This window comes from Anarrhichthys ocellatus, unplaced genomic scaffold (assembly GCF_004355925.1).
Source record: "Anarrhichthys ocellatus isolate YVR2014 unplaced genomic scaffold, GSC_Weel_1.0 scaffold40, whole genome shotgun sequence".
In the NCBI taxonomy this organism is placed as follows: Eukaryota; Metazoa; Chordata; class Actinopteri; order Perciformes; family Anarhichadidae; genus Anarrhichthys; species Anarrhichthys ocellatus.
This window is the reverse complement of record NW_022280070.1, coordinates 718,870-745,631: the sequence shown is the minus strand read 5'-3', so window position 1 is coordinate 745,631 and position 26,762 is coordinate 718,870. Positions and strand designations below refer to the sequence as shown.

General features: G+C 44.0%; 2 protein-coding genes across 4 annotated transcripts in view; one reads left to right on the top strand and one right to left on the bottom strand.

Moving 5' to 3' along the window:
• Positions 1-235: 235 nt before the first annotated feature.
• On the bottom strand, positions 236-17,906 carry cavin1a (caveolae associated protein 1a). The gene is made up of 2 exons (XM_031868031.1): positions 17,101-17,906; positions 236-3,182 (listed from the first exon to the last, which is right to left on the bottom strand). Exons 1-2 carry the CDS (start codon positions 17,605-17,607, stop codon positions 2,415-2,417), a joined length of 1,275 nt encoding a protein of 424 aa, XP_031723891.1. The 5' UTR covers positions 17,608-17,906; the 3' UTR covers positions 236-2,414.
• Positions 17,907-20,034: 2,128 nt separating this feature from the next.
• Positions 20,035-26,762, top strand: part of atp6v0a1a (ATPase H+ transporting V0 subunit a1a) — a 13,065-nt gene continuing 6,337 nt past the window's right edge. For all 3 annotated transcript variants that reach the window (XM_031867917.1, XM_031867916.1, XM_031867915.1), the window contains exons 1-11: positions 20,035-20,144; positions 21,288-21,462; positions 21,953-22,031; positions 22,196-22,293; positions 22,438-22,566; positions 23,210-23,292; positions 23,818-23,944; positions 24,036-24,118; positions 24,231-24,324; positions 25,744-25,956; positions 26,357-26,507. In XM_031867917.1, coding sequence (XP_031723777.1) covers positions 21,346-21,462; positions 21,953-22,031; positions 22,196-22,293; positions 22,438-22,566; positions 23,210-23,292; positions 23,818-23,944; positions 24,036-24,118; positions 24,231-24,324; positions 25,744-25,956; positions 26,357-26,507 — 1,174 coding nt within the window. In that variant the 5' untranslated portion in view covers positions 20,035-20,144; positions 21,288-21,345. The remainder of the gene's footprint in view (positions 20,145-21,287; positions 21,463-21,952; positions 22,032-22,195; positions 22,294-22,437; positions 22,567-23,209; positions 23,293-23,817; positions 23,945-24,035; positions 24,119-24,230; positions 24,325-25,743; positions 25,957-26,356; positions 26,508-26,762) is intronic.

Sequence of the window (26,762 nt, the reverse complement as noted above, 5' to 3'; positions counted from 1 at the left end):
TTGCAGCAGGGGGAGCACGCGCAGCTCGACAGAACAGCCGGCCTGGAAGTCATCTGAGTTACTGGCAGCGTCGACGTCATCAAGAGTTTAATATCGCCAGTGGTGTTGTGTATTGGTATCGACCTTTCCTGATCCTAATTCAGTGGACTAAGAGAATAAAACACACACAGTGACACACAATATTCAGGTATATTACATGTTTATAAAATTCGAGAAAACACAATAATAGGCAATGTATATTATCAGTAAGCTTTTATTAATATTGAAGTGGCAAAAGAGGCCTCAGACACAAAATATAAGGCAAGCTTCATTATTTGAGTATGAATCAATAACACAAAGAGCAATTATTTCTCACAGTCTTGCAGCATTCTTTCTAATTAAATGACAATGTCTGTATAAACTAGACTACCTCAGCTTATAGCATAAATTGTATGCTATGTATTTTTAATAACCAGTAGGTCAAGACAAGGCAAAACAAACATGGTGGCAAAAACACACTTCTTTCTTTTTTCCAACGGGACCAATATCTTACAAGTCTTATGATGTTTGGTGTGCAAAACAATGCGAATGTTTTTATCAAAAAAATACTAAAATTATATAATTATTCACTACATAATATTACAATCATTATGTGATGTTACAGGCCTGTAATTGATTTATTTGCTTCGTGGAAATTTTCATGGGATGCCGACATAAACTTGGAGATATAAGTGTGGTTATATGGTATGCACATACTTACTCTTCACTATGACACACACACACACACACACACACACACACACACGCACAAACACACACCTTTTGTCAGTTCTCCTCACTGTTCTCTATCCTGCCCGGCGCTCTGAGGGAGCATTCTCCTTAATTGCATTCCCCCGCCCATTGATTATTTTAATGGTTCTCCATGCTACACAGTGGGCTCCTGCGTGCCTGCACCACATCAAGCTCACACACAGTCTCTGCAACATCCTTTTCTGGAGCCCTGTGTGCTTTCCTCACCAAAGGTGGCAATTATTGAACACATGGCATTACCAGTTTACTTTGAGGTTCAGAGTAATTACAATCCAATTATTGTAGCTTCCTCCAATTCTCCACAATCGCCTCATTCTCTCACTTACAATGATGGTCAGACAGCTCTTTTCATCCGTGTGGACGTTCCTTTCTTAAATCAGAGGAAGTACACAAGATTGCACCTCTGCAAAAAAAAAAAACGTACGGTTTGTGTTAAATGTTTTAACATTTATTAAAGTGCCATGCCATTCATAACACTTGACTGTGTGCCGTCTCTCACAAAGACTGCATTCAGGATGACATTTGCTCATCTCCTCTTGTTATGTAGTCAGCCATTAAACTGTCATCTCGCTCTTCAAACCATCATTTGTCCGTCTGGCGTTACCTTTGTGAAAAATTAAGAGATGTGCAAATGTACTGCGATGGGCTGTGACCATGGTGACAGGGTTGGATTTCTTCTCCTCTGTGGAGGTTGGTGAGTACAGCATGTCCAGATGCGACACAAAGCATGGTGAGCACACATCAAAACATTACAGTAAAATGATGATCGAGCACGTTTTCAAGCACTCGTTGTGAAAGATACAAAAGGCTACATTCTAAATCTCATTGATGTCAGCTTTGAGTATTTCATAATAATACAGTATATAGCTGATGTTCTACTGAGTGATCCAGAATAGTTTGGAGGTTTCATAATCCTGCGTCTTTTATAATCAAAGCACAAAAAGTAAAACATTACGTCTTAAAGCAATTGTTCACAACAGTAACGTTAGCTGTTTATTGCTCTGCTATCTGTGAGTGTTTTTGATGTTCCCAACATAATTTATCAGACACTACGCTTCTATTTTCAGTCATTTACATTATATTGATACATTTGTCGCAATGGCTGAGTGATTGGCAGTAAATAACCTTTATGCCATAGATCTCTACTTCTTCTACAGGCCTACCACTTGCCTATATGTTTATTTACTGTGTTTCACTCGTGCACATTACGTTACTAAAACCAACAATTTCCCGTCACCATACCCACTAATGTGCATATCATACATGGCAAATATTAGATTATACATTACATCCTCAATAGCAAAGACTATTTATACCATTTTTTAAATTCTTATAGCCACACAATTGATCAAACCAACGGCAAACTGCAAATAGCCTAAACGTAACCAGTCAGCGTGCAGCATGTTTCAAAACCTAGAGTTGTTTTTTTCTTATTTGTATGCTTAATGGAGCAGATATGAAAGTCATCCCTGTTGGGTTCAGTAAAAAGAGAACAGAAAACAAAACGTGATGTCATAGACTGTGAACACGTCTAGAAAGTTCCCGACGACTAATATTGTGACCTTGTGACTCGACTTCGTTGCCCTCTCGTCGCTCCCTTCGCAGCCCTGCAGAGCGACGTCCCTCTAGTCGCTCTGGACCTTCTTTAGGTGCTCTGGCCCGACCAGCCGAGAGTCCTCAGTCACCTCCAACAGAGCATCCATCTCTGGGCTGTCTACCCTCACCAGCTCCCCTTCTTCCACCTCCGCGTGCACCCCCAGACCGTTCTCTCCGCCTGGCTGGTCCTCGTCTTCGCCCTCGGCCACCTCCACCATCTCCGTGTTCTGCAGCACCACCACCTCCTCCTCCCCTTCTCGGATCTTCTTCACGTGGAAGGTGAAGGGGGGCACGCGGTACACGCTGGTCTTGGAGCGAGCGTAGACGGTGTGGTCGGGAGTGAGGGATTTCTTCGCCTTGTCTTTGGAGCTCTTCATCTTGGCCTTGCGCTCCATGTTGGGGGTCATGCGGGTCCCGAGCTTGCCCATCTTCTTCTCCAGGCTGTGCTTGGTCTTCTCCAGGTTGTCGCGGGTTCTCTGTCTCGTCTTCTCCAGGTTGTCGCGGGTTCTCTGCTTGGTCTTCTCCAAGTTCTCCTTTGTCTTCAACTTGGTCTTCTCCATTTTCTCTTTGGAGAAGGCTTTCTTTATGTTGTCCACTTGCTGCTTGGTGGTGCGCTGGATGCGCTTGGTACGAGACTCCTCGATGATCTCCTCGATCTCCACCTCCTCATCTGAGTTGAGATTATCTGGGAGTCCCTCTTGTCCCTCGGGTATCTGCTCAAGGCCCTCCACGACTTGGCCTTTAACCACCGTCTCTGCAGCCTGGGATTTGGACGTCTTCGGTGGCTTCACTTGGTCCTGAGTGAGACAAATAGTCGAAAAACAGAAGACTATTAGCCAATGAAGCATTACATTAAGGAATCACAATGTGTCAATTGAATAATTTTCAAATTTACATTTACTACAATATTATCAGACATGGTGCCACACTGATTGTATTGTATGATTCGTGTAAATTATGGCATTTCCTTTAATATGCCATGTGAAAATGATCAGCTTGAGAAAGTGAAGTTAATGGCCTTTGGGTGAGAAATTAAATTGTAAATACGAGCGTGACGCTTCACAGACTCAAGTCATCTATACAGTCACTGCACACATTTTACTGCTTGTAGCTTGTGTAGAGTGCCATCTAGTGGTGTCAATCACAGGCCAGCAATCAAGTGCCAACATGGCTGTAGCCAGTTGTTCTATACTTCCAAGTCTTAATATAATAACATAGTCAGGTGTAGTCACAGGTGCTGTATACCACATCCCTGAAATAACTATAAAACTATGGGGATTCAAATAAATAACCTGCAACTCCACAGTCATATTGAAACTAACGCTAACTGGCTGTTGCATCTGTAACCACAGGAGTATTTCCTGCCACTTTGCTATCATTTCTCTATAAATTCTGAACTCACACACTTTCAATGTTGTGACTTAACATCTTGATTTCCAATCAAATCTCACAGCAAACACATTTTATATTAGAAAAAGACATGGATTATCTTTAAATTATAGATGTGCTATATCTATATGTTCTATAATGTATGATGCCGCTTTCGCTTCACTGGAAAGACTTGGTTGGTTTGCACAGTTTCAGTTTAGCCGTAAAACGTACACAGCACGGCAGGGTGGCAGTTTCACACAAAGTAACTGTATGTGCAAACCCAGAAGTAGGGCCATACCATCTGTGGTGTCCACTTACACTTCCCTCCCAGTCTTTTTCTTTACCACACAGTGTACAGAGAGTTACTGCTGACCTGCTGCCAATCAATCAGTGCTGCAGAAACGATATGCCCATGTTACCAGACATCCACACAAGGAGAAGTAGCACCATGCTAACTATGTTAGCATCTTAACAGCATGTCGGTGGCCCCTAGAGGGATTAAAGATCTCACCCTGCTGCACCTCGGTGCCACCTCACTGCTTCTCTTTATACAAGCATAAGATGTGTGAGAGTAAGTCACAATGCCTCAATTCTTTTTTTATTACATTTACAACAAAAAAGAGCATCCTTTGATATCTGTGTCTTCACCGTATATCTTGGCCTTGATAGGTTGTCTGAAACTGGGCTCATCGTTTTCTATACATAAAGGTTCACAATCTGAATATTAGCTCAAAGCTAAAAGCAAATTTGGTTTGACGTGTTCGTGTTGGATTTGAGAAAAATAAAACATGTCTCCTGCTCAGTTTTGTCCAATATCTACTGACCCGGTGGAGAGACGAGGTCAGCCTGTTGCCACATCCAGACTGACTGTCCCGCAGAAACAGCAGGGCCGACTGACAGCAGAGAGCAACACATGAGGGGGGGGGATATTTGGGAGTTTGAAGAGGTATATTGGGACATGTGTTGATTTATCACTGCCAATATCAATGTTTTCAAGCAGACTAAAGGTTTGAAAACTCATACTGGACTCGATAAGGTGGGTTTTGTAGAGTTATGTCAGCACTAACTTGCAATATTTAAAGTAAAAATTGGTTTTCAATGTTGATATCAAAGACAAACACCTGTCAGATCACGTGATCGGCACATCTCCCTGGGCAGTTTAGGTATGGCCATACGATCCGACCATAAAATGGGCATTGCCTGTTTATCTGGTGCCGTGTATGGTGTGGGCTCGACCTGCTCTGTATGGGTTTATTTTTGGCTGGCCTTTGCCTCTCTCTGGATTCTATCTACCGCCCCCCATCCCCCCCCCACACACACACGCACACACACCCCTCCTCTCCTGCACGGCAACAGATAAACACAGCGCTCTGTGGCCATGGCAACCACCTGCTCATGTTGTCTCTGGTGGGTGGTGAAGTTTAGCTGGATAAACAGCTGACGTCTCTCACAGTACACCGACGTGAGTGTACGACAATTAAACCACTAAAATATAAACTGCACCTGCTTTGCAGCCGTGCACAAAGAGCAGAGTGGGGCTGAGCTGCAGTAAGAACATTATCGAGAGACATTTCTGAACGCATAAGCATATAACTCCGCCCCAAAACTTTACCATAGAGATATGACAAACAAAACCGGATAGCACAAATATGCAAAGTCCTGAAATGTGACCAGAACTCGTTGAAGATTTAAAGATAAACCCACGCACAGTAAACATGTGTCCTAAAGGAATATTGAATAGCTGACTAAGAAGCTGTTCAGGTGACCTCACACGTCTCCGGGAAAAGTTGTTTACTGCGGAGAGTTCGGCTGGTGGGCTTAAACTGAAAGCCAGGGTGTTGAGCTTACATTACATATATATGTATATGTATATATATATAAGTGCATCTCCTGTGTTCCTGGAGTAAACAGCCCTTACAGTAGGTAAGACAACCTCTGTGTGTAAATACACATACATATGAGTATAAGTATTCATGCTGACACGTGTACACCCACCCTCACACACAGCAATGCAGACACACTTTTTTGTTTTTTTCCCCCATGAAGCCAAACTGGGAACACTTTTCATGAGAAGTTCTGACGCCTGAACAGGAAGCGTCTGCAGCCTATGGAAAAACAGCGGTGCTAGGCATCCTTCGCCTGGGTCCACACCTTTGAATCCGCCCACTCCACCGAGTTCAAGTGCTACGAGTTGACAACCTGGTCTGATGTCAGGCAAAGGCATCATGGGAACAGCTGAGGTCACACAGAACAGAGAAGCTGCAACACGATCCAGGACCACATCAGATCCGTACACCACTAAAGTTAAATCACTAACACTTAGTCCGCTTTTGAACCTTGAAACGTGATAACATCAGCAAACCCTGTTTGTGTTTCCCTGCCTGATTACAAATAAGGGGCTTGAGGCAGAAGATGATAAGTCCATTAGTGTCCCTGCGTTACCTTCCACTCTCCTCCCACCTACCAGCAGTGGAAAAGTCGGCACCGTGTGTGTGTGTGTGTGTTTACTGACAGGTGCCAGGGGAATAATGAGACTGAGTGTGTGTGTGCTCCCCTCAATAAGAAGGAGGTCTGTTGCTAACGTTTCTTTCCCCCAAGAGTGGCAGGAATCATACCTCATGGAAAAGTTGGCTAGAAAGAGTGGAAACACACACTCTGTCTCTGTCTCTCTCTCTCTCTCTCTCTCTCTCTCTCTCTCTCTCTCTCTCTCTCTCTCCCAATGTGTGTGAGAGTGTTTGATTTGCTCAGACAAGCCAACAACTGTCCGAGGCGTCTCTCAGAAGAAGGCCCAACACAGGAGATGCAACTAAAACGTCCCATGCAGACTGAGGGGAACGGTTTTGGTAAACAGCTCAGACAACAACCTATCGAGGAGAAGGTTTGAGGGCCAAGGAGATCTGTGGGTGACCAGCAGCTCCTCCTGCTTTGATGAATAAAGATTAGACCAGAATGTTCTCATCCTGTGGTGAAAATTATGAAATCCTAAAAAAAATGTGATATATTGAAGGTGTTCATGTAACAACTGCAAAGCTTTTTCATTGTTTAAATATCATCAGCAAAATGTTCTCTGTCTGACTCACACCGGGGCTGGGGGATAATTTAACCACGGACTGTTACCATTGACGACAGAGCAAACAGTGTTTTCAATCAGCTCGAGACAAAGACCTCAGCAGCTCTGACTAAAGCTGCTGGCGTCTGCTTCTCTCCATCGCCCTCCCTCTCTCGTCTCTCTGTCATGCTGTTAAAAGACAGAAACTAATCCACCTGGTGCAATATTCCTGCTTGGTTATTTAAATATGTTGTCACCCGTTGCATTAATACAATAATTAAAAGGCTGTGTCGTTTGTGAGGGATTATTACAAGATTGCCAGTTTAAAAATGTTATCCCTGCTATTAATTGTAAATTGGCCGTGTGGGGTTTAGTTACGATTAAAATACATGTTATACATTAATGTAATACTGCATAAATATTTAATCTGAAATGAATACTCTGTATTTAATACAATAGTGATCCTGTTAGTAGCATTTATCCAAAGAAACCCGAACGAGGAAAATACTCTGACTGCTTACATGAGTATATATATTTTTTTTTTTTTCTTACAAATATTTCCTTCTGAGTGGTTAGGATGGGCAGCAAGATTGACTTTCGTTCACGTTCTCGATCCTGATCCACTTACATGCATGCGGACACTTAGCATCTTGCTCTCTTATAGATAAACACGCCCGTTCCTTTTGCGGCAGTGTGATGAAAGGCCTCTCCGGTGAGTCACAGGGGCAGCTGTCAGATCGAGCCCAGTCCTTGCAGCTGTGCAATTAGCTTTCACAATGAGTGATATCACCGACCCGTTTGCCCCCTCCGGGGTGGGAAGAAGGCCAAGCGAAGAGATTGACATGAAACAGAGGTGGTGGTTGGTGTGTGACAGCCCTGCAGAGGCCTGGATCACGATGGCTTTGATCCCTAAAGAGTGCTCTGCGGCTAAAATAAGGACGCTAATGTACTCTGTTCATTCACATTGATGCCTCCCACACTCTCCTAAATGAGGCTCAAACAATGCACAGAGGACTGGTCCAGCCGCCTGCTACCGCAGACATTTTGAGCCTGACTCTTATGACTGAGGGAACAATGCAGATTCTGTTTCATGAAGCTCTCTTATTCGTCCTGTGGGTAATGGAAATATTAACAACCAAATCCCACTCTGTCTTTAGAAAAGAGAAGGGTCTCTGTGTACCCCGAAGCCAACATGGCGATGTCATGCATCAGTGCAGACCACAGAAAAGGGAGTTCCTCGGGTTTGCTGTCACAGTGATTTGTGATTTCACACACAGGGGGAAGCCCTTTTCCACGGCTCAGCCTTCCCACAACCACGACTCTGAGACCACTGGAAAAACAGGGTTAGTCCCATGCAAAGATGGAAATGTACTTTGCCATTTACGTTTCTCTGCGAACTGGCAGCTACAGTGCTGGAATATATTACATAACTATCCCTTTCTCTGTAATAGCGCCATCCACATCGACAATGAAGGGTTAGTCAGCCAAATTGATTAACTCTCAAATTCTCGATTCATGCTTAGAAGTTTAGGAACAGACGGGAATTTGTTGCAGTGAGCATGAAGATTTTTTTTTTTATTGTTTTGCTCTGAATTTGGTATTTAGCACCTTTAAGAAAAAGAAGGTGTTGCAATCATCCGTTATTCATTGTATCACTTTAAATGGATAATGTGATGTGTGGATCAGGTGAGGGCACGAATAAGCTGCCAACATGAACACAGTGCTGGGCCCAGGAAACTATAACTGCTCTATTACATTAGGCCAATATCATGAATGATGACGAATAACTCCTGGAAAATAACACCTGGGGCAACCAGCCAATCACGCACACTGCTTTGCTTTGTCCCAATCGAGCTGCTGGTAGTGTGATACTGAATGAAGCCACTGGAACATAGTAGAAAGAAAAACTGACAGGCTGTGCGGCTTTCATTCTGTCCTTGTTGATCAGGTATATATGCACTGTGCACCCTTTTTTTAATCTAACATGAGCGACTGGGCTGTCTTTGTATTAATGGTGCGATGTTCCACCTTCATAGTTTGCCTTTCAAACTGACCCATTATTTGTAGATTAAATCATCCTAAACATCCATGTGCATGAAAAATCTAATCCCAAGGGCACCCAAAACCTGACACGTTCTCAGTGACGGCCTATAACTCACATACCAGCGACAAGAACGGCGAGCCGCCACAGCAGCAGCAGTGAAATACACCACCATAGTGACCTGACTGTTGCTCTTCATACTGGAGGCCTGCACACAGCAGCCTCTGCCTTCACACGCAACCTCTTATGTTACAGCAATAGCCGGTATATTAATAGTGATCTTATGGATGCTGCTTCAACAGCAACTTTTCATATTTCTGCCATTAAGAAATACATTAAAAAAACATCTCTATTGGTACCTTAATTCACAGGTAGTTTAATATATATTTGCAGAATTTATGGTATTTACTGTGGGAAATATTTTAAATAAATGGTAAAAAAAACATATTATACAAGTAGCATTCAAAGGACAGTATGGAGCCAACAAATAGTCAAACACACACACATACACATTTATCTGAAATTAGGGCCAACCATACACATATATGATGTCATAATTGATAAACCAATCAATCAGTTGGCGCTGCTGATGAAATAAGAGACCTCACACCTTTCCATTGCATTGCTGCTGGTTCATCCATAATGAACAGCGACATACTGAAGCGGTTTCCTTTAATAAACCAACCCATATAATTCGGCCAACACTTTATTTTGGCTGTGGCCTTGTAGGTGAAGGGTGTGCCTACAAATCTTGGAATAAACAGCACGGAGGGTATCAGCAGCTTCCACCGAGTTGTGATGTGGTATGAGGACACATTTCTGTTCGGCGGCCAAGACCGCTGCCTACAACTGTTCAAGTCGAGGGGTGACCTGATTGGTCTCCCAGCTGGTTAAATCTGTCTGCTGCTATGGGACGGGGATGTTGTGTGAGACAGGAAGGCAGCCGGGGGCCTGAGATCAGCTCGGTGTCCTCTTTGTGGACGCGGAGAAACCGCTCGCAAACACATCTGGACTGATTTATACTGCAGAAGTATGCGCACGTGTACACACGATCACCTGAGGGATTGATTTTGAAATCGTTTTTTTGGGTGTATTAAAACGGAAAAGAAATGTGATGTGCAGCAAATACTAAATTTGCGTCCCTAAATAACTCAACCACAACATGTAGACATGGGTTGGAATAGCAGGGATCCTATTTCTGCTGCACCAACTGTATATCTTCATGACAGGGGCACAGGAAAGGCTACAGTAACACTACCAGCAGATTCACCTCCTATATAACTGACACACACACGCACGCACGCACGCATGCACGCACGCACACACACACACACACACACACACACACACACACACACACACAACACAGGGAGCAAATGTACTGTATGTGAGCATATCAAATTAGACCTTAGTCCTCAACCCTTAGTCCTTACTGAGTCATACGTGTAAGTAAAATGTTCGGAAATCTTTACATTCTATATAATAGCATATCAGCTTGAAAATCAGTCTTTACATAAAAAAAGAAAACAGCAAACAAGGTGAACAATAGCAGAGGATGCTGCCCGGTACATTGCATTTTAAACTAGTGACGTTATTTTTTTTCAAAGCAAGGACAATGATTTCGAATTTTACAAAATATAAAAGACTTACAAACCAAATGGAAAACAATTATTTTTTAAGGTCAAATTCACTTCCTTCCCTGTGGTGTAGAAAATGTGTGTGTGTGAGAGAGAGAGAGAGAGAGAGAGAGAGAGAGAGAGAGAGGATCAGAGTGTTACAAACAGCCAGATTTGGCCAAACATACCAAGAGAAACATAGCTCTGTCTGCAAGATGTTATTGGTCGCTGCTTGAACAAAGAGGTCGAGAGGAAGAGATCAGGGTGAAGAAAGCTTGACTTTTAAGGAATTTTTAGACATTTTGGTAAATATACTATTTGCTTTCTTGACAAAAGTAAGATGAGAGGATCAATACCTCTCTCACACTTGTGCGGAACATATGAAGCTACCGCTATCTACACTTCATATCTTGCTTGTTTAATCTGCGTTAAAAAAACACAGAACTTTGCTGTGTTTCTTGTGATTATGTGTAAAAAAAAAATGGGTGTGTTGACTTCCTTATGTGACTACGACTGGCAAAGAAACAGTCTAGCAACGAGTTACTTGTTGTGCGGATCAGACAAACAGGACATGCCGCGTTGATTAGCGGTTCATCAGGTTCACTTCGCTACTTCCGGACAGAGCCTGACGAGCCATTTCCAGTCTTTGTGGGAATAAACTGTCGCCTCGTATTTAGCGTACAGACATGGGAGCGGTTTCAATCATCTCATCTAACTCTTTGCAAGAAAGCAAATACAAATGTCGAACTATTATTAGAACAAAATCTAAAGGGCTCTCTTGATAAGATCTTGGGGATAGGTGTCTCCAGGGTTTAAGTCACACTGAGAATACACTGTATCTCATTAGTGTTCACTTTGAACACCAATCTTTTTGGCATAAAATAATAGTTAATTATGTGTTTTTTTCACTGCCATGCATGTCATAGTGTTGCAACCCACGACCCCATTAGCTATTGGACAACTATTTAGCATGCAGAAGCTCACACGCCACCGAGCACTGGAACTCTGAGCTCGCTCGACTTGGTCGCTGACATGCAATAGTGAAATGTGGAGCCTGCCAGAAATCTTTCCACTATAGCCCGGCGAAGAGAAGGGCAGCGGGAGAAAGGGACAGAGAGGGCAGACATATAGCGACACAGTGTGCAGCGCAAGTGCCGTTATAAATTACTGAATGAGCTTGGTTCTGGATTAGACGTCTGAGATGGAGTGGAAGTTGCGAAGATGATAGTGGGAGAGAAACTGAGAAAGAGGGAGGGGAACAAGTGGGAAGGTTGGCAGGAGAGGCAGAGAGATGCCAGCGGGATGAATCACAACACTAACTTAAGAGCTGCTGGTCGAGTGCTTTTCGGTCGAGTTGTTGCTCTTGCCTACAAGAGGTTGCCTAAGTGCTTCATGACTGTACCCTCTCTGTAATGAGATCAGATTGATGCCTGAAAACAAATATTCAGAAATCTGAAGTGGCCAAAAAAAAGCTCTTGGCTGGATCACTGTGTCTGGAGTAACTGGAACAGAGATATTACACAGTATGGCTAGCGAGGCTCGTTGGCTGTGATCTGAGCTCTGGAATGAGTAGACTGCAATGGAGAAGTCTTACGTCTCCGTGATAGAGTCCGCCACATGGCTATCGCTTGTCTTTGAGCTGCAGCCAAACACACCCTGATTCCAGACGTACAACTGTACAGTCTCACACTCTGATGGACGTATCACATTGCATACACTGGATTAATCCACAATCATTTCAATGTGCATTATGAAGAGCACACACGTGGCCCCCAGATCTGACAGGCCGAGTCGCAGTTTAAAGTATCTAATAAAAGCACACATTTCCCCTTATCTAATGATCTGAAATGAGAACTCACACTGGTACTTGCGTCACATGAACCATGTTGTTTTGCTGCTGGTTATCCATAAAATGATGACAATTAAAGAAGAACTCAATCAATTTTACACATCTGTTTACAGGGTTTGGAAAGTACATCAGCATATGTGAGATACGTTGTAATGAGCCTTTTGTAGGCGCAGAGGGAGCTGCCTGAAATCTGATGAATTTACTCAAGTGATCACTTGAGTCGGCGTCGGTTGGGGCTGAAGACTACGAATCTTCTTAAAGTCTGGGGTGTGTGGAGTAAGAAAGACGTGTGGTTACCAGACCTCTGTAGCGCTACATCTCTGCTTGAGGCTAGCGGCTCGAAGCTACATTAGCCGCTAATCGTGTAACACACACAAATTTCTCACCTAACTGTCGGTGGGCTAGTTGCATTGTGGGAAATGTAGTGTCAATTTTCTTCCTTGTCGAAACCTATGTGGAATAAGTTCTGCTGCATGTTTTCTGATCTTTTTTTCTTAAACTGTACATCGGGAGTCTGAAAATATCATAGGACTACATTGGTAAATCGTTAAAGTATTCTTCTAAATGTCACGACAAATAAAATACCATTGATTAAAAATACAATACTTAAACAATAACAATGAAGTTTCTGATCCGCGACAAAACTTTTATGATCATCCATGATAGCGACCTGTCAATCACAAGGTAGCCCCGCCCTAAAGCATACCCTGCTTTATCGTCTATTTTATTTTAAATGGGACCACAATTTACCAAATAAACATCATGCTGTAGTGAGGAAGACTTGAAACTAGCAATTGAGACATGATGAACTCATGTTTACGATGTTTACTGAAGTGAGAAGTTGGGTAATTTTCTCATAGACTTCTATACAATTCTTTTAGCAACCAGAGGAGTCGCCCGCTGTTGGCTATAAGAAATAATGCAAGTTTAAGGCGCTACAACTTTGGCTTAACTTTTCAGAACCGAAGGTTGCTGCTTGGTTCCACTGCGGTGCATTCATTTGCTGACTCCACTGACGGCATAGCACTGATTGGTTTCCAGGGAATAATTGCTTCATCTCTCATTAACTGGTTCACTTTGAGTATGCAAACAGAACTAGCTCAAATGAGAGCGTGTAGAGAGTGTGGTGGGACTGCTGTCACACAGCAGGACACCCACTTCAATGCAAGTCTCCAACTGGGACATGTGGAGGGCTTAGCTGAGATGAAGCTCGAGGCCCTCTGGGGTTTTTAACCAGCAACAGCTTCAGTTCGCTGAAGCCAAAGACAATTGCTGGACATAGAAGTGTTTGGTCTGTGAGAGGATGAGCAAGAGGCTTTGACTATTGGGGCGAGGCTTTACCAATATGGCAGCTGTTTGGTTTCTCCTACCATCAGGCAGCTGAGAAACTGGAAAATGATGACTATAACTACAACTTTTTCAATAATTCATTCACCGTTTTGGTCATTTTTCCAAAATGTGCAACACAGGCGAACAGCTTTTGGACAAGCAAAAGTGTTCTTATTACTGGAACATGTCATTTCTACAGAAACACAGTATTATCTCTGAACGGCTTGTTTCTAGGTTTATTTCCTGACAGCTACTGCTAAAAGGAAATTGCTAAACACAACAACAGGATATTAGACTCTGAGGCTGAACTAGCAAAGTCAAAATGCCCGGCCATGTGGGACAAAAAGGAAATCAACTTGGGACTCGTTTAGAAATGGAGAGACAATTGGTCTATAAAGGAAAGCAATATTAGACCCAAAACAGTCAGAGCAGTGAAACATCGGGTTGGTGAAAGCAGGGCCCCATTGGATCACTGACCAGCTGTGACCCACAGAGCCCCGATGACAGGCCGCTTGTGCCTTCTGCAGTAGGAAGACCCTCAGCTGCTGCAAGGTCACTTGTAATAAAGGGTTTGTTATTTTAAAACTCCACAAAAATGCTGCCTTATGAGGAAAGAAGTGTGCCACTTCCCTAATATACATTTCAAACTCTGAAGTCCCAAAACTGACATGCAAAATTAAGTATCACAAATCTGGAATTTGAAGCATATTTTGATGCAAATACTACAAGTAACTTTCTTTTTGTGTTGATTTTGGCGGTCCCTGTGGACACAAGTGGCAGTGTTTCTGAGCACCAGAATCCCTTTAGAAAACCTCTCATTTTACTGCAGCATGGTCTGACAGTCTGCTCCGCTCAGTCCTGGTTCTGGTTCTCCTGCGCCTTCTTTTCCTCCAGCGGGCCCTCCAGCAGCGTGGTGTTGACGACCATTAAGAAATAACTAATCTTCTCACTTATCTTGGTCATATAGAGTCGTCGGTATTAAATTGAGACAGTTTATAACCAGTTAAGAGTTCCCTCACAGTAAAATTCTGAATCCAGGAATTTTAATTTTAGACTGTAATACTTTTACTGAAGTAAACGACCAGAATACCTCTTCCACCACTGCTGATATGCAGTGTACATTTCGTGAAAATGTCATCATGACCACACCCTGCTGTTGCCAGGGGACCCTGCGTGCCCCCATCATTGCAGGTTTAATTATAAAGCATCACTGTCAAAGTCTTTCCAGGCGAAAAATTCTTAAGCGTGCGGCTATTCTCAGAGTGCAGAGACAGAGGACAGAATAATGGTAAATGGAGTGTACTTGTACAGCGCTTTGACACTACATGTCATCATTCACCCATCACACCCATTCATACACTGTAGGCGCAGCAACTAGCGGACCCGGGAATTGAACCTCTGATCCTCTGATTGAAGGACGAGCCTGCTCTACCAGACGCCCCGTAATAATACTGCAGTTACAGTTAAAGGTATCCATTTAACAAAGCAGAGTATAAAGGTTCTTCACAGCAAAGGTAATGCTGTGAAAATGCCACACTTGTCTTACTCAAATTCTAGCCTCACTTGACATTGACACTGCGAGTGAAATGCAATATTGGTGAGGAATGTCCCCACACACCTTGGTATTACGATACTTGTGAGGACACTTGCTGACTTTACTGCCACACACGTTTACCGTAACCTCAACGTTAACCTCTCCACGCCAAACCCCTAAGCCCATTCTTACACGTTAACACACAAACGGACGGTGGAGAGTGCTGAAACCTGACTGAGAGCCAGTGTTGATTTGCAACACTGCCAACATCTTGACCAGCCCACGTGAGGTAACTGGACACGGTGCGGCCATCGTTTGCCAATAAATAGATTGCGGCAGCTACTGCAACATGGAAGTTACAGATCCTACGACAGCTTTGAAACCTGACTGGGACCAGTTTAGACAGCTATAAGAGCGTTACGGTTTCGATAACACCAACAGGAAGTGACTTGATTCAAGTGGTTTGTCTGCCGAAACACAATCGAAACGTATATTCTAGAATAAAAACGGTGAAAGCCTGAGCTTTACAAAATAGTGCTGGCTCTACGAATTCCACGCAATGCACACTGCTCGCCCCTTTCATGTGCAGTGTCCTGCACTGACAATTACACACAGGCATGCAGTAGCCCACGCAGTGTCACTAACAGCGGGAGGCACCTGCTTTGCAGGGTAATTTATTAAAGGACTAGTGTCTATGATTGGATTTCTGCGACATGCCAATAGCGTAACCTGCTCCCATAGTGGGCATCTCAGGAGGAGGGAGGGGGGGTGAAAAAGGTTGCCTGCCAATACGGATCCTGAAGTAAGCTCTACTCTCGAGAGGTTTGCAACTCTCAGATACACTGCTGCTAATGTTTTTTAAAGAAAGCCTTGTTCCTTTTCCAGCTTACAAATTGCAGCGGTTGTTATGTGATGTGCATGAGGAATGCCTGCATGCTGCAAGTTTAACGGCCAGACGTGACAGCAAAAAGCTGCTCACCACTCAAATGCCTAACATGGTGTTATTTATTCATATTATTTTCTATTTATTTTTTCAAGATGTTCATGGGCCCAACAGTTTGAGAAGCTCCCTGAAATAAATTGGGCCCCGCCGTGATGCTGACACTTATTGTGTTCTCAGATATTAAAGTGAAGGTTTGTGAGTGTCCCACTTCTGAGAAATCTAGATAATACAAACTACATCTTCATCTTACATGCCAGCAGTCTGCCAACTATCTGCCCTCTGAGCACTCAGAGGTGGGGCGTTGGTTCACTCTCAAGTAGCCCTTCATGCCAGTGTTTATAGGCCTTTTTATTTACACCCGTTGAGTCTTTATATAGTTTCTTTGGGGAATCATCAAGTCCTGGAGCGGGAGAGGTAACAATCGGCCTTTCGTTTTTTCCATGGAAGCTAGTTTTCCCTTATAAGTGAAAGAAGGAATCAACCTCTCACTGAGCGTAAATACAAACTGCACAAACAGCTTCTAAATAGTGTCCGATTGCTCGTAAACATTGCAGCTCATTTAAGTGTTTGAGGAAAAAGCGATTCAGACATTTACGTCACGGAAAACCACGGAGCCAGAGCTTTGGCCAGCGTCCTCTATCCTGAGCAACTACAAAACATTTCCACTACAGAACAACTCAAGTCACAGTGTGACTCCTGCTCTCTCTGGTGAGATTATGTCAAAAGGTGCGTTTCACACTCCGTCCCCACCCAACCTTCCTTTGCGGTGTAGGGAATGCAGCACACCCCCTTTAACATGTACTTTGAGTGTGAGCTTCACATCCACATGTGAAGCACAGCCACCACATTCCCGAACAAAGATTATTTGCTATAACTTAGTGCACCCTGTGATGAAGATAGTAAAGCTCTCTCTCACACACACACACACACACACACACACACACACACACACAGACACACACCACGCAGCTCTCAGTGTTCACCTGGTAGATGAGGACTTTGAAGTTGCGTCTCTTGAGCAGCTCGTTCTCGTTGCTCTCCAGCTTCTTGATCTGGCCCGCCTGCTTCTCCAGGTTGCTGCGCACCGTCTTGACGTTGACGCTGACCTTGCGCACCTTGTCCAGCATTTTGTTGACAGTGTTGGCCGTGCCGACGTGGTTCTTGGACAACTTCGCCAGCTCCCCTTGGATGGATGACACCGACTTCTCCATGGCCTCCTGCCGGGCCTCGAGCCCGTTCTGGGTCTGCTGGATCTGGTCCACCACCCCGATGATCTTGTCCAGCAGAGAGAGCACCATGACCCCGTTCATCTGCGCCTCACTCTTGCCGCCGGGGCCGGTGGCAAGCACCAGGTCCGCCTCATCGGCAGGGTCATCTACAGGGTCGTCTACTGCCGGCTCTGTGGCGGCATCCACCAGGGCGACCTCGTCGTCATCATAAGGCACTTCTGCTAGGGTTGCGTGCTCCTTCTTGACACCTGTATCCGCCATGGCTGTCAGCTCTAAATACAAACCGCCTGCACACTCACTGCAGATAAAAATATACTACTGAAAAACAACCCGCAGGAGCCCCGCTGCACAGCACTCAGTCCCTAATTCTTTCTTGTTACTTTCAGACAACTTTCTAAACCTCTTCCTTTCCCCTCTTCTACTTCACGCTTAAACTTTCTCTTCACCCTCAGTCTCACGCTCTGAGCCTTCTCTGTCTCTCTCTCTGCCTCTGCTCCGGGATGCCAGCCAGCCAAGGGGAGTAGGGCCTCTCACAGCTGAGGCATGTGTGCCCTGACTCAAATGCCTCTGCTCCCTGTGAAACCACCCAGTCAAAAGTTTTCCCTTCTTCCACCCGGCCCCCCCTGCTGCCGGGGGCTCCGCCCAATCTGTCCCCAAGCTCAGGGAGGCATACCTCTACCAGACTCCACCTCGTAAGCTTTGTTTGTACTCGCGCGAGACAGCGTGGCGCGGGCCCTTTGTAGATGGCTCACACGCTGTGAGCATGCACGGAGGCGTTTATGCTAAAAGCGCTGTTTGTTGCAGTACTCTACGGAGCGCTAGGAGACGGACAAACACAATGTGCCGCGAAGAAGCGAGAAGAGCGGCAAAGCGACAAAACAAACTACAATGCTGAGGACGAATTGTAAGAAGTGTGAAGTCATATCTTATATTCATGGTTACTTTATTGCCTTTATACAAGCCCTGGGAAGACAGAACTCAAGTATTACATGTATTATAATGAAACAAACGTTGAATATTGATTTTGGTGGAAATATTTACTCAAATCTAGATTTTAAAGGTCTCATGATTATAAAGCAAAATTTAGACGCACACGTCCAAGCACCAACTCGCGGAGCCTCTGTGCGCAAGCACTATAAAAGCTGAGACTTCACAGATTCCCACAATATATGTCTCATCACTTTACAAACAAAACTTACTGAACTAGCAGCTGGAGAAGAGAAACAATTAACCTCACTTTATTCAGCCATATTCATAAGTGATGTCTTACTTCTGCTGTTTGGTGAGTTGATTCCAGTCGTCTGTATTCATCTGCATTGGAGGAGCACTTGCACTCTGCCTTCCTCCAGCATCGAACGGTCCGTGCTTCAGCTTTCCATGTATAAACACGGCCCATGTCTCCACCTGGTGGATGAATGAGGTCACTGCACTCATTACAAAGGCATTGAGCTTCAATACAGCGTCCACATGCAAATAAGCTTTCTTTGAATCAAAACAAAGCCAAAACAGTTGTACTGAGATGGAATTAATACCTATAGTGAATTGTTTCATATCCAGTCACTTCTCTAAGGGGAACTATGGTGGATATCGACTTCATCAGACTGCCCAAAAATGAAATCAAAATATTATATAGAGCACCACAGGCACTTATCACTAGAAGTGTAGAGAGACTCTGTTTGCTTGTGTGTATCATCATTGACTGTTGAATTTTCATTTGTTCATTTGTTAGATAATGAATAGACGGTATTACTAACATACATTAAAGCAATAATTGGAGGCCTATCACAAGGATGGGAAGACCTTATCCAGAAAAGTGTTGAACCACAACCCAGTGAGCTACAACCAGCTAGCATAACGTCAACCGCTGTCAAGGTTACGTATAGTTGTTGTGTTAAATAACAAATTATCGTCAATTTAAAATAATTCGATTGAAATTGACTTCCTGTGACGACGTGTGGCTACTGTATTTATCCAATAAGTTAGCCACCTGCTACACTCTAATGAGGGCGACACATTCCTGCTGCAGCTTCAACACACTCAATGTCATCACCCGCGCTTTCACGTTAACCACCACTGCTTTGAGCCATTTGAGTCTGGCTTGGTTTATATTTTCTCCAGTTATCCCAAATAAATCTGAAAGGGACGGCCTGCAGTATGCTTCTTGATGCCGGCATTATTTTTGACTACCTATAAACAAATGCCAATAACTGGAAAAGTGGTTTTCCTCATGGTTTCTGTACATACTGAGCTGCAAACCACAACTTATTGTGCTCTATGGCAGTATCAGTGCCCCCTGTTGTCCATTAGTTTTCTCTGCGCCCTAGCCGTAGCCAAATGGCAAATGCCATGAAAAAATTAAAATTGACAAATGCAAAAAGTACAAAAAATTAAATAAAAAATATCTATATACATCTATTCCATTTATGCATTTCAATATTCAATTCTGATTCCCTTTTCATATTTCTATTGCTCTTTACAATTTTAAATGATCATTTTCAATTTTGTTTTTCTTTTCGGTCTAATTATGGTCTGATTATTATAGTAGTGTAGTGAAATTTAAATTGTCTATTTATGAGCAAAGTACCCCCTACATTATTAAGGAATGCTATGTCCAGTAGGAGGCAGTAACGAGGCGTTAAGGCAGTAAACTGCTGTAAAACCTCAAAGACAGTAGAAGAAGAAGAAGAAGAAGAGGCGCTGTCAGCTGTGAGGTACCGACCACCACCAGTCCACAACAAACAGCACAGGAAACCAGGAAGGAAACCAAGGAGGAGAGAGACTGAAGCTCCGCTTTAACAGTAAGAACACTGTTGTTTATTCATACGGCAAATTAATTACATAAACTCCTCCAGCGTTGGTGTTGTTATTAATGTGGGCTACGTCAAATATTGATCAACAGGTGCGCTAAGTTAGCGTTAGCTCTCTTCTTCGCCCCACATTCTCTTTTAACTGAGACAGGTTAACAGTAATATAAGTGAGATAACTGACAACATGATGTCAGAATAAGTAAATATTAACCCCTGCTATTACTTTTCTGTTGTATAATGTCATCGTGTTCTTAAATTGCACTTTAACTAATGCTTGCTAATCTAACTAGCACCCGTCAACTAGCTACTGTTCTCTTTGCTAACTTTCAATACCGTTGACGCTAATGATTTAGTCTGTGATTGTGTGTCTATGCTAAATTATTGCATCACGTGATGTTAATAGTTGTAGGATCGCTGCCCTGTTAGATGTGACAGTGTCGTGTTAATGTTGGTTAGCCATTAACTGTAACTATCGGACTGGGTAACGTCGCTAAACTAGTTACAAAAAGGGTTTGATACCCGGTCTGTTAATCGATGACATAGATACGGATAGTCTTAGCTGTGAATCGTTAGTTTTGTCAGGTTTCGTGGTGTTATTTAAACCTGTTTTGCTGTGTTAACGCTGAACCAGTGGATGTGCCCTTTGCTTTGAGGCAGTGTGAGAAGTGAGGCTTACGAGAGCTGCTGGTCACGTGATGCCTTGTAATCCACAGATAAGCCCTGTGGTGGTTCTGCAGCACGAAGCTGTGCTGGTTAGCTAGTCTGAGAAAACCTTCACCTTTTAGTGTCAAATGACAACTATTGCGTAAACCGCATTCCAACGAGATTAACTATTAATCTTTAACTTGTATTCACAATGGAAATTATATATCAAATTTTACATCCCTTAATTGCGATGGTTCACTTTGTGAGTGTAACAACATTCCTTCACCTATCATGAGATCAGCACGAGGGGCAAGCTGGTTTATTTTTCTCTTTTTGTCACACTTGTGCTAAACTAACACCGAGCTGACGTAGGCCTCCCTCATTAGTGGTCTTGACACCAGGGTGCCATGCAGAGAAACGTGTAGAATGTGGATCTTCTCCGATCCCTCACGTCTCGCCGACTAATCGCCCGTATATATCGATGTTCAGTTTCCAGAGGTTCCCGTTTGGTTCTAAGGGGTGCAGAGCGCTCCCATCCTTCAGCAACATGGGGGAACTCTTCAGAAGTGAGGAGATGACGCTGGCTCAGCTCTTCCTCCAGTCAGAGGCCGCCTACTGTTGTGTCAGCGAGCTGGGCGAGATCGGGATGGTGCAGTTCCGTGACGTAAGTCTACTGTTGCTCTGCTGTCCTCTGAATCCTGATTGCTTTTATTATCTGCCGTTTTCATGCTTGGAAGTCAGCGTTGTGTTCAAAAAACAACAAAAAAAAACGACCCCGTCAGTGATGTTCGCTGAGCAAGTGCATGCCTTCAGCGTCGTGTTCATCATGTGCTCACAGCTGACCCGCTCATTCCACACATGAGGAAGCCCATTCCTGACGAGCCCTGAGGGAAGCTTTGTGCTAGAATATAGGATGGGCTGGAACAGAGTAGGTCTGTGCACCACCAGTGGCATCTTAACAATTTCATCGGATTACACTTCATAAAAGACTATATTATTGATAAGGTAGTCAATGGATAAGTAAGCAGAATTTGAGCACATCATTCAATAATTGATATTGGAGCAGCTTGGGTTGCTGATGTAAGTGTGTGTTCTTTGTAAACATCCATGTACTGGTGTGTGACCCTCACTTGTGTTTTTATTTTTTTGTGCAGCTAAATCCTGATGTGAATGTGTTCCAACGGAAGTTTGTCAATGAAGTACGACGATGTGAGGAGATGGATCGCAAACTGAGTAAGTGAGCTCACAAATGTCCTCCACTGCCATCACCGGAGCCCTGTGTGGAAATAAATGCTGCTGCTCAGTCTCCTTAACCACACAAGACTTTTTAAGGATTGTATTTTCCACCCTGTATGCGTCTTTTTTTTATTTTTATCCTTGTTACTTCTTTCTCGCAGGATTCGTGGAGAAAGAAATAAAGAAGGCCAACATCCCGATGGTTGACACAGGAGAGAACCCGGAAGTCCCTGTCCCAAGAGACATGATCGACCTGGAGGTGATCTCTCTCTCTTTCTTTCTTTCTTTCTTTCTCTCTCTCTCTCTCTCTCTCTCCCCCCCACCCCCCCCCCCCCCCTTAAAGATAAACAGTGAGCTCTCTCTGCGCATCCTTCTGCTGACCCCTCTGTATGTCTCAACGCAGGCCACGTTTGAGAAGCTCGAGAATGAGCTGAAGGAAATCAACACCAACCAAGAAGCCCTGAAGAAGAACTTCCTGGAGCTGACCGAGCTCAAGCACATCCTGCGTCGCACGCAGCAGTTTTTTGACGAGGTCAGCTTGACTTGTGCACGTCGGCCTCGTAAAGAGAAGTTGTGCTTTTATTTTTAGAATTGTTAATCGCCACTATTGTAACATCTAAAACTGCCAAATACATCTTGGGAAACTATTTCATATTACTACTACTTACTAATGTATTAGTCTAAAGGCAGACACTTCTGGTTTGCTTTGGTGTAATTCAGATTCTGCTGAAAAGCTGTCTGCTATGATCTCGCACACACACACACACACACACGCACAATGGAGCATTTATTGCTGCTTAGTTGCTCACATGGTCTTGGCTCATTTACACTAGCCAGTCACATTAGTTAATAAGCTGTAATTCCACTGCTGTATAATACTTTTTTCTTTTTTTAAATTAATTTTCCGGAGCAAAGCCTCGCCTGCCCACCTTTGCCCAACATCAATTCCACATGATTGCCTTCACATGTAAAACTGTGTTGACACACAACGCTAAGTCATCTTTTACAAGTTGTTGTGGGCTTTAATTGAGGTGAATCATTGAGCCAAAAACACAGCTGTTTATTCATTAACTGGAGAAAAGTCACCGTCTATGCTGAAAAACAAACACTGGCTCTTTGCTGTTCTCCTGTCCAAATCTCAACATTCATGTGAAAATGAACCGACTCTCATGCAGATGGAGGATCCCAGTTTACTGGACGATTCCAACACCCTCTTGGACCCCAATGAGCCCCACCGAATAGCTCCGCTCAGACTGGGGTGAGTCTGCTTTTTCTCTTCCCTCATTCAAAAGGATTAAGGAGATTTCTGTTCTCTGCACTTCTGCCGTCTGTGTATTAAAAACAACAACCAGCCAATCACCTCGCACACACTGGCTCAGGCTGCCCAGCTTAATCAGGCAACACAGGTCCCTTAAATCTACTCGCAATGCACATTCACAGATGTGATTTATTAAAGTGGAGACATTTCAGTCCGTGTTATCACGGAGAGCAGCTCTTCCTTAAGACGGAGCTGAAGAATAGACGCACAAAACATGGCCATCCGGTCTCACTGAAAGGCACTTATAGAAGAGGTTTTTTTAAATCTTTTGTCGAGCAAGTAATTCAGGTTGCTTATCATTCACATAAGGCCTATTCCAGAAGCAATGACCCAGGCTTTAAAACATAAGAAAGGATCTATGTACGGTATATGAAATATAGAAATAAAATAGGAGACATTGTTAGCATTTGATAATTATAGCTTTTCTGTAATTCAACTGTGACCGAAGCTTTCTCTCTGTTCTAGATTTGTGGCTGGAGTCATTGGCAGGGAACGCATTCCCACCTTCGAGAGGATGCTGTGGAGGGTTTGCCGAGGAAACGTGTTCCTGAGGCAGGCGGACATTGAAGATCCTCTGGAGGACCCAACTACGGTCAGTACTGTCTCGGCACCGATGTCTTGTGAAAGTGGGTCGGACGCTAACGCCGGTTTCAGTGATTTATTAAGTCCTGATGTTCCCACAGAGCGACCAGGTCCACAAGTCGGTCTTCATCATCTTCTTCCAGGGAGACCAGCTCAAGAATCGGGTCAAGAAGATCTGCGAGGGGTACGTGACTCGCCAACGTTGAGCGCACTTTTAGGAAGTGTTCTCGGCCAACGGATCCTTTTTTTTTTAAATTTCTTTTTTTTATAAGCGCTTCTTTTTCATCCGTCTTCAGGTTCAGAGCAACCTTGTACCCGTGTCCAGAAACATCCCAGGAGAGGAGAGAGATGCTGGCAGGGGTGAACGCACGCATTGATGACCTGCAAATGGTAAAAAAAAGGGAAAACAGCTACACAATGTCGACTCATTTAACACAGGAAAAAAATACACTTGAATCAGTTACTTCCCTCTTCTTTGTTTCTGCCTCATCAGCAAAAGAGTTCTTTAGAAATCCACTGGAAAGCGTCTGTAGAGGAAATTTCACAAGACGTCTAACACATACACGCTCAACCATTTATTCTCTTGTCTTGACTCGAAGCCAGATTTACAAGACGTACATTTTCATTCAGGTTGCACGAGTGACGGCTCATAGAGTTCACGTACACGATGAGATGTGGAAGGCAATCACAACTGCTCTTGTCACTCTAATGACAGATACTATGTGCTTTGCCAATCGCGTTGATAACATCTGTTTCCCTCCAACTTCTTTTTAATACAGGTACGACACGACTTCAGAAATCATCGCATCCTCCTTCCTTTAGCTTTGCAAATTTCACCAAATTCACGTGATGATACGTCTGCCCATATGGGTGTTTTACATCATGTCACACGCACACAACCCACACATCACAGAGATCACATTTGTTGTACTCGCTGCAGTCTGTTAGAAGTAAATCTCTCGCATGTTACAGTCTCACGGCTTCACCGTCCGGGGAATGTGGATTGTTTTGTTTAGCTGGTCGCTACGTGGGCATGAGGGGCTGAATGAGGAATACTATTCGGACAGCAGTCAGCTATGGGTGGGCCATTAAGCCTCTCGACAGCAGGCGAGACTGCGCCTGTAGGCGGAGAGTGCAGAGCTTAGATATCCTGCTATTTGCTGATCATGGGACTCGGCTTTAAATGTGAGTCATACAGCAGCATACCTGGGAATATCTTGCATCTCTTTCGGGAACACCTAATGGATTAGACAGCCTGTTGCTCTTTAACATGGGACTCACTGCTCACACCATTAAATGGGAATGTATGATGAATGTTTGCTATGTTTAGCAGCCTTTTCTGATTCATGGACATTATTATTCACATAGCTTTGACTTTGTATAGATGGATTTACGGATGAGAAATGTCTTTTCATAGCATTTTAGTTCTAATAGTACAGTGGGTAAACATTAAGTTTGTCATTCCTGATGAAGAGAATAATGGCTTTCTCGTCCTCAGATCCGCTTGTAGTTCATAGAAAAGCTCAGGGTTCACCAAAATGGCAGGAAAAGGTGTTTCTTTTTGTCTCGACATTTTTGGCGCCAACTGAACTGTAAAGATGATGTTGATCTTTCCGCAGATTTTATTTTGTTATTAACCAGAAAAGCCTCAATGAGATTCAAAATCTATTTTTAAATGGCCAAGATAGGCAGCAATGACTGTGACAGACGTGAGACGGATGTCAGACAAATATCACTTCTAATACAGTCATATCGATATATGATTTCATTCCGACCAACGGCCACCTCTACTCTTGCCTCCCTCCGAAGGTGCTGAACCAGACCGAGGATCACAGGCAGCGGGTCCTGCAAGCTGCGGCTAAGACGGTCCGAGTGTGGTTCATCAAGGTGAGGAAGATGAAGGCCGTCTACCACACCCTCAACCTCTGCAACATCGACGTCACTCAGAAGTGTCTGATCGCTGAGGTGTGGTGTCCCGTCTCTGACATGGACTCCATCCAGTTTGCTCTGCGCAGGGGGACGGTGAGTAACTGAGTTTAAGGAAAGTACTCGCCATTTAGTTCAGATCTGACGACGCCGTCAGACAAGACCTCCCTTTTTATTCTTAGAAAGTAGCTCAAGTTCACCTGGTCGTGTATTCAATGCAGCAGAGCCGTGGTTTGAAACACACAAAGGTCTGAACTATGTCAGTGCAGACGGGGTGTTTGCAGTATACTCAAGCTTTTGTGTGTACTCAAATACAAATTATTCAAGGTGACAACTGTGGTGTATTTATTCAGCTGTGCAATCCCAAATGGTCATGGTGACGGCATACACCTCGCGCAAGTTTCGGTTGCACTGCACTTGTAGTTCAGGTCTTTGAAAGAAAAACCGAGCGTGTGTCGTCGTCCTGTGTTACATGACACTGTGTTCTGCGCTTTAGGAGAAGAGCGGCTCCACCGTGCCTTCCATCCTCAATAGGATGCAGTCTAAGCAGACCCCACCTACCTTTAACAAGACGAACAAGTTCACCTCCGGCTTCCAAAACATTGTGGACGCCTATGGAATCGGCAACTACCGTGAGATTAACCCAGGTAAGGGCACATGTCGCACCTTTTCCTCTGTCTGTCATTACCTGTCAGCGTTGTCATGTATCTGTCAAGGCAGTTTTTCTATTTAAAAGTCAGTTTACCCAGCTGCCTGAGGCATTAAACGTAACTTAAAAGGCATGCTGCCGACGCTGCCTCATCACCCGTCATCATTGCCGTTTATCGTGTCACTCTTGTGTTGTTTCATCTGCCGCACTGCCCCCCCCCCCCCCCCCCCCCCCCCCCCCCCCCCCCCCCCCC